General features: G+C 43.0%; 1 protein-coding gene across 1 annotated transcript in view; it reads right to left on the reverse strand.

The window, feature by feature from the left end:
- The window catches only part of CFAP61 (cilia and flagella associated protein 61), an 89,163-nt gene that overhangs the window by 50,681 nt on the left and 23,226 nt on the right, over window positions 1–15,256 (reverse strand). Inside the window, exons 12-15 of the mRNA XM_031058307.1 lie at window positions 13,766–13,892; window positions 13,369–13,446; window positions 12,047–12,253; window positions 10,076–10,210 (exon numbers count right to left, since the gene is read on the reverse strand). Coding sequence (XP_030914167.1) covers window positions 10,076–10,210; window positions 12,047–12,253; window positions 13,369–13,446; window positions 13,766–13,892 — 547 coding nt within the window. The remainder of the gene's footprint in view (window positions 1–10,075; window positions 10,211–12,046; window positions 12,254–13,368; window positions 13,447–13,765; window positions 13,893–15,256) is intronic.

The following is a 15,256-nucleotide window of genomic DNA, read 5'->3' on the forward strand; positions in this document are numbered from 1 at the left end:
GGCAATGCACAGCTCAAACATCTCCTCCTACTGCTGTGCTGGTGGTTTATTTTAATGCACTGCAGCAATGGAAGCAGGAATACAATTTCCCTGGAAAGAGTTGTCTAATTTACAAAACAGCTCCTGAATCAGCGACACAAAGGCAGCCTATGAGCAGAATATAACCTGGTTTATTCCCCACACAACAGCCCCAGCACCAACAGCTGTCATGCTCCAGAAATCACCTTTCTGCAGCTAAGTACACTAAACAGCCCCAGGGAGCGAGGAATTAGATGGACTGGTCCCATAATACCACCTATTTTAACAAAATGTCAGAACAAACCTGTGCTCCCCAGAGGGGTAATCACACATCATAATTGACAGGTCAATAGCAAACTAACATGTTTGTTTTGCATCCAATCTATTAAACAAACCAGCAATCATTAACTAATGCAAGGCAAAAAGCATTAATTGCCATTGGTAGAAAAGGTATATGTAGAAAGGAGGATTTTCTTTGGTTTTCAGATGATTATTTGGGGTACTGGCACCCCTACCCCCATGCTGTTTTGTCTGGGTGCAGAGGGATAGAGGAACTGGCAGGGGTGGCCTTTTGGTGTCAGCCCATGGGGCTGTTCCTGCACATAGACAGCCAGGGCCATCACTCTGAGCCTTCACACTGGACTTGTTGAAACAGTGCTGCAGCCCCCAGACAGTGACAACACACCCCCTGCATGCAACCGTGGCTTTCACTTCCCATTTCACAACACAACACAGGCCAGAGCAGGATTAATCTATAGCATCCAGAATTCACACATCCTTCTACCCCAAGCAACCAATGGAAAAAGAGTCATGAAATATTGATTAGGTTTCAGCGAACACATTATTTCCTTTGCACTTTCCAACCACATACAGCTTCATGTCCAGCTTTCCTGTTTGCTTTGCACATGCCTTGGGAATGGATTCATGGTACATTTATCCACGACTTTACATTAGATGTTGATGGTACAAACTCACATCCAGAATATTTTGAGGCTCCTTTTAGGTCTGTTTTTAAACATTGGACCCTGGGATACCTGTAGGTTGTCTACATATATTTATAATAATTGTTCTATAATAGGTCAGAGTTTATAGCAAACATTAGCTTTGTTCTAAGAAACAAAAAGCATGGAAATTGACCACCCAAAAATATAAAATCAAAAATTTGGACAAAGTATTTCAGCCCTGACAGGAAGAAAACAGCACTGTGTTCTGAACTGGGCACTGGAAAGTCTACCCCAGTAACACTCAGTGGTGTGTCAGAGCTGCTGCAGTCCGCTCTGGAGCTCCATAGTGCTGCAGAATTTGCAGCATCACAGAATTCTTTTGTTTGGAAAAGACCTCTAAGGCCATCAACTCTGACCACTAAACTTAGAATTGACTTATTAGACCCTGAGGACTTGGGCTTTGCCCAGCTAAACGCACTGAAGTGTTGGCTGCAGTTCAAGTACCTAGCAGTATTCCACATTCAGAAGGGCTGCTCGGGGCACTGCCTGGCAAACACGGGGCAGCCTCGTTTGTTGTGTTCTTGGTGTCTTCACTGATCCCTCACTACTGCTTGGAGGGGCCCTCCCAGCCCTGGCTTGTGGGATTCTACATCTGCCTGCAGTGCTTTTGTTTTATTTCGACATTTGTTACTGAGAAATCCCAGTGATAGTTACTGCTCTGGAGGATCCACATGATCTGAGCTGTTACTGCAAAGCCCATCAGAAGCAGTGAAAGCAATTAACAAAGCTGTTAGCAGAGTAGTGCTGAGCTCAGCGACAGTGACAGGCAAACAAGAAGGTGAGCAAACAGAGCTATTTTAATTTCAAGCTCCATTTGAACCACAAGTTAAAAAAAGAAACATCAATGTTTACCAAGGCGATATGAACAAAACTGATTGGAAAATGCATGCTTTTCCAGCCTGCATTAGGAATTGTTTTCTAAATACTAGCTACATTCCAAAAAGCCTCATTAGAAATCTCTGCAAACATGTTTTCAAAAACTGTTTCCAAGCATTCATAGACTTATACAAACACCAGAAACAGAAGTAAAAGAAAACAGAAAAAGAAACAGTGATGAAGACTGCAGCCTTAATTGCTTTGTCTTTGTCAAAGAACCCTTCTTTAGGAATCGTGGCTCAGACAGGTAACAGCTCACCTTTACAAAATATTTTCAGCCACAGATCCCCAAAGCCTTTATGGATGAAGTCAGTACTATTACACCATTATTATGCCTATGTGGGTAAATGCTGATCTTCAGCTTCTGGAAAAAGCTACTTCTATATTCATACCAATCGTATGCCAGTCCCTATGGCTCCATACAAAACCAGGGATTTCCTGCTTGACTCCAACCAGCAGCAGAAGAGAGCAGAGCATGGACATATCTATTTTATTTCCTCACAGAGCCACTGTTACCATGGTAAAAAGATGCTCTTTTTCCCTTTGAGCACTGACATTTGGATCCTCAGCCCAGAGAGGGCTGGGCAGTTCACACTCATGTAAGGACCTGACTATTGCTTGCTGCTCTGCTTCAAAGGCCAAAGAAATGAACTCAGAATGGTGCCACTTTCAGAGAGGTCAGTTCTCCCCTGTTTTTCTGGGAAGAAAAGGAAGGACAGGAAGGCACAGGAATTCAATCAAAGCATTCAAGCTGGCAAGGGGGTAATGCACATGGCTGGCTCTAGTCCTCTGATAGCAATCATTGCTTCCCAGGTCATCTGTCTATGGTTTTATTCTTCAAGGCAGGAAGAAAGAGAGCAGCAAATACAAACTTGGGGCTTTGGCCAAGGACTGACCCCATTAGCTCCACATCCCTCTGAGAGAGAAGCATGCCTGGCATTCCCTGGGGAAAAGAGCCCTACAGGGACCCCTGGCCTGAGCACAGGAGCAGCAGACAAGGGGCAGCTTGCACTGGTCTCTGGGCACACTGAGCACACACCCACACCTACACCAGCGACAGAGCAGAGCCAGAGCAAGAGAAGGCACAGGCACCTCACATACAGACTCAGGGCAGCACAGGCAGCAATTCAAATATACTGAACTCACTGAAAAACATAGAGGTATAAAGTTAAAAGCTTGGAAAAAACAGAATAAAAATCTTAACATTTCATACTAAAAATAATGGACACAAGGTAACAAATAATAGTCCGGGATATGAGTGGAGATTGATTTGTAGGGTCAGCAAATCATGTTTTAGTGAAAGCAGACTTGTGTGGCAAAAATAGTTGTTTCCTCCTTATAAACTGGAATTATCAATCTAACAAACAGCTTTGAAAAAGCTTCAAGCCAAGTCTGACCTGTTTGTAAGCACAAGTGCCTATTTCAGTTTACTGCAAATGTCATTAACACCTGTACAGCACTGACACCACGCTTTCAAAACAAAGATAGGTCATCTTACTTTTAATTTCACACATGCACATAAGTGGTAAACATTCCTGTTAATGATGCCATCTGGTGCCTCCCACAACGGTGTGACACTCAGCCTTCCAAACAAAATGTAATGGCAGCGTTGCACAAACCCCACTGACATTTACAGTGAGGAAATTTGTTATCAGCCTCACTTCAGAACGCCTGTTTGTGTGCCTACTGGTGCCATAAAACCATCACCTTCACCAGTCAAGGGGAAGAACAATAAATAATGGATTTTCATCCATGCACATACTACAAAAGCATTAAAAATTCATTACTCAAGCACATGAACATCTTAAGCAACAGTTACTGCTTTAAAAATTAATACTACTCCCCTGGTTAAGTGAAAACTATCCACACCAAGCCTTTGTTTGTAATCCCAGCGTCCACACACAAATTGTATCATGAAGGAACTCTGCCATTTAAACTTTGATACATGAGCCTTGATATTTAAAATGCAGGGAATTCTCTTGCCCATCCTCCCTAAGCTCTCTGCTATATTTGCTCTTTATCTTAGTAGAGGCCTAAAGATGAAAATAAACCCCAAACCCTGAAAAACCTTCCATATTTTAGCCATATTCAGTACATTCCAGTGCTTCAACTGCACATAAATAGAACTGAAACTGCCAGAATGAACCTTTATTTGCTACAGGTATGCTGCCAAGCCCGCACACACTTAGCTCCAAGGCAGACAGAAGGTAAAATAGCAGTGACTGCTTCCCCTGAGTTACTCCAGGCAGTGCTGTTCCAGAAGCACCTCCAGGAGCAGAGCTGGCTGTTCCTGTGGTCGTGCCTGCAGACCAGAACAGGGAATGGCCAGTGCCCAGGATGGGCATACACTTCAAAGCAGAGGCTCTGCTGCTTCACAGAACTTGTGTCTCTCCCTCTCCACCTTCTTGATATCTTTCTGCGGGCACATAAGGTGACAAACCGTGCAGTTTGCACTCCCGGCTGCAGTTGGAAGCAAAGAGTTTTGTTTGCTCAGAACAGATTGTTCTGTGGAAGCCTCTGTGAACAGCCTCTCCCCCATGCTTTAAAATTTGATTTTAAGTCCTTTGAATTACAACTGAGCTAAAATTTTCAGGCTGTGGACTGGCTGGGACTGGAAAGCAAGGTGTTGTTAACAGTCAAATCATCAATTCTGAGTCCTTTCTGTTCCTCTGCCTGCACAGGTCAAGGCAAAGGCTTGTGCTCAGTCTGGGCACTAATGAAAGGTTCAGACAGCTGGTAATGAATAGGTCTAAATACCAGAAAGTAGAAGCTACAGAGAGTAAGTAAATAAAGCAGAGCCCCAGGAGTTTGTTGGGAGGGGACACCAGCATCTAGGGATGAGTTTTCTATAGAAACACTCCTACAGATCAGTTTAGTTTTTGTTTTTTAAACAAGCTTCCCCACAAGAGAAAGTTTGTCAAGTTCAAAAATGTTTCAGATTTTCAGATTTTTTTTCTGGTTTTACTTGATAGCTAATTTCTCCTTTTCTTTTTACACAACATGGTAAATACATACTCTTTTGAAGTCCTGCAATTTTATAATGGACATAAAAAGCTCAGAGAATAGAGAATCATTCAGGATGGCTCCTACATTCACAAGTCATTTGAGTATGTAGTTGTGAACATACAATGCAATGGAACTAGTTCTAGGAATGAATCTAAAAGCAAGGATATATTTTCCTTTTATATTCTTGTTTTAGTAATTATTTTAAAACTACTCTCAGGCCATTTACTCATAGCCCTGACCATAACCATCATCATGGAATCAGAAAAACACACAAAAATACCACCACACTTGCACTGGAAACTGTTGACTTTGCAGTGCCTTGGCCTCCATTTTCTATTTGAACCTCACACTGAACTAACTAAATTTATACAACACTTCATGGGCTTCAGCAACTGTTCTGTCTTTTTATGAGCTGGAGCAGAAAAAAACAATTCTAAACTGTGCAATAGAGCCTGACAGCTTGAATGCAGCCATGAAATAAAAACATAATAAACCCAATAGCATGAAAAATAATAAAAGGGCAAAAACAAGGAAATAATTCAACAGATGTGTGCCATTTTTGTTCTCCATTGTGGATCAGTTATTCTTGTTAATTATATCACCTATTCTTCCCTTACATTGATAATTACATGAAGCAGATGGAGAACAGAATGCCCCCAGATGGTGAGAAAGCAAACAAGTTTATAAATTGTTTATTTATGAAGAAATAATTAAGAATTATTTCATTACCTATAGCTTTCTACTCCACCAATAATGACATGCATCATGAAGGCCAGCAGCACTTTATAAGATATTCAGGATTCTGCTGTAACCAACTGTTTTTCGTGTAACATGACTGCAGTGACTGACAGATGTGCAAACCAGAATAATAATCTAATCTGCTTTAACACTGAGGGAATTAAGAGTTTGGATCTTTGGATCTCTTGCCAGTTGGCACTCCAGCACTGGCTGCTGATCCAGAATACAAAAATTAGAGATTTCCTTTTGCACGGGCACAGCTGTACAAAGTGTTTGATCTAATGAGTAGGAGGAGCTCTGTCAGGTCTGTGCCCTGAACCCCAGCATAGCAGATGTGTGGCTGATGCAATTCTGAGCCAGGATGTGGCACCTCTGCCACACTTGCTGCTCAACAGGTATCCTAAAGTCTGGACACCTCAGGACTAGATGCAAATCAGCAACTGTGTCATTCCAGAGAGCTGCAGTGGGAGACTTAATGGGAGGCAAGCTTAACATCTCCTGCTTTGTGCCTTCTCAGACTAGTCTTACCCAATTTATCCAAATCTCTTCAGCAGATCAATGGGAGACAGAGTTTGGTAGGAATGGACACACAAAACCAGCAGCAAAATGTACTTCCAATCTCAAAGCATAAGAAGAAGTAAGGAGGAATTTACAGCCCTTTAGGAAATAGAGCCACTGCTTGGGGAGTGGCAGGGTTTCTGAGGCAAAGACGAAGCAGCACAGAGCTGTGGTTTAAGAGAATAAGTGAAAAAATGTGTGATGGCCTTAAAACCTACAGCAAAGCATTCATGAAAAAGAGGGCAAATAGGGGAGGAGCAGGGAGAGCTCCTAAGCCCTGTATTTCTCTGGAGTCAGTAATTTTAGCAATAAGCCACAACACACACCAAAAGCCTGTCTCAAACCAGAAACAAGACTGAACCAGGGGAAATGCCACAAGGGCCTGGAGAGAACAAAGGTGAGTAGAGAAGTGTAGATAAATGGCCACACAGTTGGCTGTGGAGTTATAGGGTAAATTCCTGGAGTTTAGGAGTTCCTTTCTCCAGCTGACATCTAGCTCTGCCAGAGAGCCCATGGGAGGCTGGAGTCAGTTTTTTAGCAATAAGCCACAACACACACCAAAAGCCTGTCAAACCAGAAACAAGACTGAACCAGGGGAAATGCCACAAGGGCCTGGAGAGAACAAAGGTGAGTAGAGAAGTGTAGATAAATGGCCACACAGTTGGCTGTGGAGTTATAGGGTAAATTCCTGGAGTTTAGGAGTTCCTTTCTCCAGCTGACATCTAGCTCTGCCAGAGAGCCCATGGGAGGAAGGACCTATGCTTCCTTTAAAACCAGAAGACACAGCTTAGGTTCTGTATGAGACAGGAGGGAGCAAGCCAGGAATCCATGGGAGTGGCACTTCCCCTTTGGTGGTTTTTCCAGACACCACAGAAGAATAGAGAGAGTTGACAGAGCGACAACAAGAAAAAGTTGCCACACATTGTGCTCAGCTGACCCAGACCTGCAGAAAAAGCACCTCTCCAGCACAGATGAGATCCATGTGGATTGGCAGTGCTCAGGAATTAGTTGAGAGCAAAGCTTCTGTGGTTTAGATAGATGGTTTCTCTTCTGGCTTTGGAAGAAGGAAGCAGGAAAGAGCCTGTGCTTGCCCTGGATCTGCATCTATGAGTGAATTCCCTTTGTGCCCTAAGCAGGCTGGAATGTCCTGGGGAGGGCTCCCACCTGCACTTAGATACAGAGCCACTGACAGCCCACAGACATCCACACACAAATCAGGAGCTGTGCCCCCACACAGAACTGCTGAGCTGCTCAGCCCCAAGCTCTTACGGGGGAAAAAGGCACTCTGCAGCTAGAAAAGGGGAGCAAGAGCTCAAAAAGGGCTGGAACAAGAGGAAGGCAGCTGAAAAAGCAACAGATGAGAGGCAGATGTTGATTTGTTGATTACTAGATATCAACAAATCAAGGGGCATCTTGTGGGTATCAAAGCAAGAATATCACCACAATTATCCCCATTACCAGCAACAGATACTCAAGCAACCAATTAGGGCAGGCAATCAATGAAAATTTTACATTTCTGAAATCAATTTGCATTTACAATCCTCATCCTGTAGTTCATGAGACAAATCCTGCCACTACTGCAGAACACTTACAGTGATAACCTGCCCTCCAGTGCATGGGAACAAAGTGGGCACAGATTCACCTCTAGAGGAGCTGCTTTCAAATGGGAGAGGGCAAAGCCCCCTTGGTTTAAACCAGCTTGGTGAGCTGGGATAGAGACATGGGATAAAGAAATGAGAAGTGGTCTCAAATGCCTGGAATTCCTGCCTGCCCAATCTAAACATTTTGCAAGATCCTGCCCTGGTCTCATTTGAAACCACCAAAACAAAGTTGATAGGAAGCATTTTCTCCTTACTCCTCTGCAGGTGCTGGCCTCAGACATCTTCCCACTAATTCCTACTCCAGACTCTTTGTCTGCCTTTCACTTTTCTCCCTCCCTTCTCCACACTTGCCTCATAACATTGTTCTCCCATGTCCTTTCACCTCACTTCCCAGCCTGTTAGCATCTTCAAAACCAATACATGTTTCACCTTGTCTCACTGTATTTCATAAGGTGACACTTCTCAGCCTTTCTGCTCTGCAGAGCTAGCACATTTATGTCCTTGGTGAGACAGGTTGTTCTCTGCCTCACAGATTGCACCTTACTGTTTACAGTAGGTCTGAGAAGCCTTTTAATCTCTACAAAAAGGCAGAAAGATGATATTGTGCCTACACACCTCAGTTTATTTGTAACTTCACTACAGTATTGGGCAAGGTAGTGCAAGACCATTGATGGGGATCAATCTTCCTTTATGAGGCATCTGGGCAGAGAGAGGGCAAGTGCCTTGTGGCTGGCTGCAACCCAAGGTCTAAAAGCAGCACCACCTCCTTACTCATGAGTACACTCAGTTTCCCATGGCAGCCTGCTCCTTATGTTACACAGCTTCCCAACGTAGGGTGGCCAAAGGTCGCTTCATTCACTCGACAGAAGAGTCAATTTAGCTTTACATGGTTTCAAGTTCTTGGTATTTCAGAGAAGCCAGCAGCAGCAGCAGACTAGCTTTATCCTCAAGTTACGACCCAGCACTTAGCCCCAGATGTCCATTCTGATAGAGCACAGTCTGTCAAAAATCTATAATTCATGTAGGGGCAGATGCATGGATACTTGGCTGGCCTTCAGTTGGGGTTTTTCCAGTATAACTTCTTAGCAAAAATTTCACACATTCTATTAAACAGAAATCTGAATCTGAGATTTCAAACTATTATGCCACTACCCGCAGAGAAGCTCAGAAAACCTCAGGAAGAACACAAGCAGACAAAAGATTTGCAAATTTTTCAAACACAGGATGTCTGATTTTCCAGCTTCAACAAAAATGCTAAGATGAGCTCTTTTAGGAAGAGAGCAATCACTTTAAAGGTTAAGAATAAGAAACAGTTTAAAGAAAAGCATCAGAGTTCATTCTGCAGATAAGAGAAAGGCAGGGATGTGCATGTGAAGGGAAGGCTGTTGAACAAAGCCGAACCCAGACCAACAGCCTTAGCCATGTTCTGGATTTCACTTCACCAGCTGCTGCCTAATTAAGAGTTTTAGGTGCCAGAACCTACTGACTAACTGAGAAAAGGACAGCTCTAAAAATATTATATGGAAGCCCATCTCAGCCAACTGGAAGTCAGTAGACAGACATAAAGCTCACTAATTATGTTTCTCCACAAAATTACAACTACCTACCGAGAGAATCCATCACTAACTGTGTTTTTCCTAATATTTCAGCTTCACTAGCTACTCTTTTGAGGAATCACCTTCATGTCAAATTTTAGTTAGTTCAAAAATGTAAGAGAATGGGGTGCAAGTTATTTTAAAAATGAAATTTAAAGAGACTTTTCATTTAGAACCTCCAGACCGCACCAATTCTTTGCAAGTAAACCATTTGCTAGTAAAAACAACCTTTTCCTTTGCTGTTAAGTCACTTGGTGTTTTAAGGGTATCTCATGCATGGAAGAAACCTGACTTTGGGACTGAAAAATAAAACGTACTGAAGCAATCTCTACAGAAAGAGTCAACAGCACGACATTGTCTTTTTTCCGCTTGCAGAGCACGACACCTAAATAAAGCCAGCAGGAGCAAGGGCTCAGCAGCAGGCAGAGCATTTAGAAGATGCTGGGAGGCCACGACAAAGCACTGCCATGGTGGGCAGCGGAGCGGGAAGGGCTCTGCTCCAGTGGCTGGCGGGGGGGGCGGGCGTGGCAGCGGAGCGGGATGGGGAATCGGGCAGCCAGCGCGGCTGCTGTAATTAAGGAGCAGCCCGTGAGCACTGGGAGGTCAATGCCAGCCCATCTGCCAGGCCCTGCACGAGCTGGCACCGTGCCTCCCGCCTGCTGCCACTGCTGTTACCCACCTGATCCTTGGAGACTTGCTCTGACGGAGCGCTCACGCCAAGCTCTTGCAGAGGATAGACAATCTGTCGTCTCGGCCGCACGGGAGCCATGTAATGAAGGGCAGATGTCAGGGAATGAGCACAGGGATGCTGGAACTGAAAGACAGCAATCCATATTTCAGCAGAGAGAATGTCAGAGCAGTGCATCACAGATGTCTGCTGCATGGCTTCACAAACACACAGTTCTTAGTTCTGTTGGCTAAATCTGAGACAAAAATCAGCAAATAAACAAACATACTCAGAGCAGAGAAATGAATTGCAGATAATTCCTGACACTAATGAAGATAATTATGAGAGTAATTACATTACTATCTCTGTGGGAATGACAGATAAACAAGTGGTTTGGTTTATGGGATTTTTTAGCACAAGTATTTTCCCCAGGAGGATATTTTTCTCCATAGTGATCATGAATCAGCTTGATTTGACCTCATTAAGCTGTGTTATCTGCTCACTGCTAACCTTTGCTCGCCTGGCAAGGAACAGAGATGAATTTATATAGAAATTCTATACCGACTGAAATGTCTGGTTCATCCAAGTGATAAATGTTAATAAACTGTCAGAAATTTGAAAAGAACAAAACCCAAACGCTCATCTGAACAGCCTTGATCATTAGAAATAGCTGTATCTGTCTATTACACCATGATTGCCTCTGGCATAACTGACAACATGAAAGGGAAGAAAAAAAGAGAATTACAGGAAATACAGAATTAACATTAATGCAAACTAAATTACACTCAAGTGCCATTCCATCCACAAATACTAAAAACTCGAGGTTACTATGTTGGGAACTAAGTAAAATATCACGCTTAGTACTTATTAGATAATAATATTAGATAAGCTTAAGTAACTTAGAGTAAAACTCTGTAGCGCAGTAGCCTGGAAACAGCCAAAACTGGAATCACTGGTAAGATTTCGCTTCTCTTCCATCCAGTGCCATAAAACTGCATTTTTGTGAGTGCCTCTTCAGAATCTGAGAGCCTAATGCTACAGAGGAACATTGGTTCCTCACAGGAACACTTAGAGCTCCACAAAAGTGCATGGGAAAACACATCCTCCTGCAAATGTACCCCAGTCTAACCTGTCAAGAGTTCCCACGTGAAAGCCAGTGGTGGCTCAAAAACACCCAAATCACCAAGAACAGAACCCATCTCTGTCACCATCTAAACACCAGGTGCCCAGTCCAGCCAGCAGCCCGAGCTGGTGGTCAGTCTCCAGGGGAAAAGTCCATCTGTCTCAAGACAGCCAGGTATGACCGAGGGATGAACTGCTCTTGGGATGCACTGTGTGTTTCCATCACAGGTGCCAGAAGCCCAGGTGATTGCTCATGACAGAGAGCAGCTTCAGACAGCTTGCAAATTTTACCTCGTGTCCCCTTTTCTGACATGAGACTGATGACAAAACACATGTGTGAGTGCTTCTGAATTATGTTCTTCTTGGAAATGGATTTTCCCCATTAGAAGTTCAGTTCTTACAGTTCCCCCATGACACCTGCAGGAACACAAGTCCCCCCTCTTCAAAAGCCAATGAGGTGCCCGGGTCCCACTGACTTTTGGTGAAACACAGTCTAGAGAACCTGAATCCCTTTGGAAGGGGTTTTTATAAGCCACCTGGATGTGTTCAGGATGATTCCCTTGCATTTACTCAGGCTGCATTACCCTTGGGCTGGGCAGGGAGCCAAGACCATTTCCACTCTCTGCTCCCACCACACTTCCTGAAGACACTGATGTACACCATGGATCAGCCCTGTTATGCAAGAGCTGTGTCCATGGGTCCAGAATATGTCAGGCAGGAAGAAAAGAAGGTACAGTTTGCTTGCTGCAGATTGACAAGAAAATCCCTGTTTGCAGTCATTCATGGAAGCAAAAAAAAAAAAATAAAGTGAGAAAATATGGCAAAATTTAATACAAGAAATACTAACCACACTCTCCTTACCTTGGTCTCCACATATTCTGGATAAATAGGGTAGTAAAGAGAAGATTTGTGACCCAAGCGAAGAATCTCCTTTAGAAAGTATTTTGCATAGTGACGAAATACAGGATTCAAGACAAAGTGGCAAAGATGTCCATGTTCCTCTTGCTGGTGGTGATTAAAATGAATGAAGTCCTCAATATTGTAATGTGATCGAATATACTCAGTATCCTGGAAAATCAGGAATTTCTGAGTCAGCAGTGATCAGCAGCTACCTTGACAGGATTTTAGCACATACCAACCAATGAGTCACCTTCTATCAATCAGGGAACTACATTTGAAAACTGAAATCAAGTGTCTTTGAGAGCTGTCCTCAATTGAAGGGCACTGACTGAACAGATTTTTCTTGAAAATCTTTTCATTGTACCAAAACCTCTCCTTGCAGCTTGCCCTTATTTACAAGGAATGCACATCCAACCCTTACCCCACAATGCCTGATACAAGTTAACAGACATCCAAGCTGGGAAAGAAAAAAAATAACTGTTTTCTTGCATTCAAGGCACGGAAGCCCAGGCTGTGCCTCTCACCAAACTCCAGCTGAAAACAGGAATTCCACAGGGCGGAGCTGTGTAAGAAATGCCCTCTGACAAGTCTTCCCTGTTGAAGTGATAAGCTGATATTTTTGCAGATTTATTCACTCAATCTATCCTCGTAATATAATCAAGAGAATTACTCTCAGAAACAGGAGTGGCTGTTCTATTGTAAAAACAAAGCATTAGAACTGCTGAACAACCTAAAATCCACCTTTCCAGTCCTAGCAGAATGCCACAAAAGTAAGACTTAGAGAATGTTTACTATCCAATAATAATGTGCAATGTCTTTTTTTACTCCATCAGGGAATACGCTTTTGTTTTCAAGTACATGATTCACAATCACTTAAAACTCTACTGTTGGACGAAAAAGTTATGAAAGCAAATCTGGAAGAATTACTGCTCTTTGCAGGATTTGTGGCAAAGCTGCTTATTGATTTGAAAAGTAGAAAGGAAAGAGGTGATTAAACACATATTTAGAGGCAGAATGGCTTTGTGCTGAAGTACAAAAAAGCACAGGAGGAAAACTCAGGACATAGCAGCAGCATCTGGAAAGTAACAGGATCTTTTTTTTCCATCTGTGTGTCAATCATTATCTACGAGCAGAGAAGTAATACAGTGGGCATAGGCTAGACAGCTTCTACAAGCAGCATTTTTACAGACTTTGTTAGGCACAAGTACAGTGCCAAGCACAAAACTCAGCCTTACTGTGAGCACCAAGCACCACAGAGCTCATGGAACACAAACTGAATTTACCATTTCATCCCTAGTGACAGCAACACCAACGACTTGATCCAGAACTTTGGCTACAAAAGCCTCTACTGGCATCCCATCCTGCAAGATAAAGGCAACAGATGCACATTTCCAGTTTCAGTAGAATCTCTGATGGTAACTGTGTATTCCACCACAGAATCCCAGTTAAAACACTCTCCTCCCAGTGCAGCTCCCAGGCACCATCCCAGTTTAACCAGCCTGCTTCCCAAGAGGGCCCTGTTTGAGCCAGGTGTGTGTGGCTGGACCCTGGACCACACAGACCTTTCCTCACTGACACTTTAGTTTGGGTACAGCTGCTGCAGGAGTGCTGCAAGCTCAGCCACTGCTTCAGTGCTGATCTTAGGACAGAATTGAGCACATATCACCAACAAATACTCACTGGATCCTTGCGAGTCTCAGTGAACATCTTTGAGTCATTCCACATATTTTCATTCAAGCTAAGAGTTTCAATGAGCATTTTGACACCCTGTAGGTCACTGGTTGCTGCTTTCCTTACACTAAATGACCTAAAAAAAGGACAAAAACCCCCTAAAGTTGACTCTGTCACAAACTAAGGACAACTTCCAAGCTTAGGACAACACCCCTTCCCAAGTACCAACAACACCATTCAAAAATCATAACTGATTGCTAAATGACACTTGTTCCAAAGGCAGATATGAACTTATTGCATGTAATAGAAAAAAAATCAGAGCACCTACTTGAGACAACTCCAGAATCCTGCTTTATCTACTATTAAACACTCAGCCCAATCTATAACCCAAGGTACCACCTGTCTTCAAGTAAGTAAAAGTCAGCAATAAAGGGAGTCAAAGAACCATAAAATGAATGTGGAATCTGTAGCTGAACATTGTGGCACATGGGGAATAGAGCTAGATTAAAACAGGGAAAGGCAAGAAAAAATGAGAAAAAGGACAGAGGAAAATAAAACTGAGCCAGCTGTCATAGTACAAAGCAAAGCAGGAACATAATTTCTCTGAGAACAAAATCACTAATTTTTGTGTTAGGCCTTGGTGCCTCAAGCAGTAACACATGAGGAGAAACTTACATGATTGCAATACCTCTGCTAAGTGTGGAGTGCCAGTTTGCAATGACACAGTAGTGAGCTGGTACCAGAATACCTGTGCCACACATGGAACACCTCACCCACAGACAACAGTAACCTGGCTCTTAGCTCATTAACAGACTGTTAGCAAACATCTCCCCACCTAGTAATTAGGAAGAAAATTCACCTCACACTGACAGTCTACAACAGCTGAGGAGCTCTTCCAGTGTCTGTCAAAGGCAGCAACCCCTTCCTAGATACACACAGCTCGTGCAACCCACACTTGTGGAGTGCTGTTCAAGAAACTGAACTAGAGCTTCAGTTCCAAGAAATAAGTTCCTTCACCCACAGATAAAAAGTTGAGATTCACATAGTATAATCTTTTTATTCCTGTTCTTCTGGCTTTCCATTTAAAAGTGGATGTGCTATTCTTCAGCCTCAGTCACACTGAGAGGCGTCTTGTGGAATACAAGCTTAATGAATAGCACTGGTACCTTAAAAAAACCAAGATTCTGGTATGTTATGAGAAATTTCACAGCTGAATTCACTGTCCATTTTTGAGTGCTTAAAAGCACACATTTGGTTACTAAATTACAAACTAATCCTGACCTAAGCGAGTATCAGCTGAGTCTCCACAGCTTCTCATACATTTCCACTGTTGATTCCAAGACCCAACAGTGCTGAGAGCTGCAGCTCACTCTTGTGAAAACTGCATATTATATGGCTCTAAGCAGATATTTACTATATGTATTATGTTGTATTGATTAGTAGTGTGGTATTAACATTTTAATAGTATGGTAAATGTAGTTTTGTTAAAATGTAACTTTT

The sequence above is a fragment of the Geospiza fortis genome, unplaced genomic scaffold (genome assembly GCF_000277835.1).
Source record: "Geospiza fortis unplaced genomic scaffold, GeoFor_1.0 scaffold275, whole genome shotgun sequence".
Lineage (NCBI taxonomy): Eukaryota > Metazoa > Chordata > Aves > Passeriformes > Thraupidae > Geospiza > Geospiza fortis.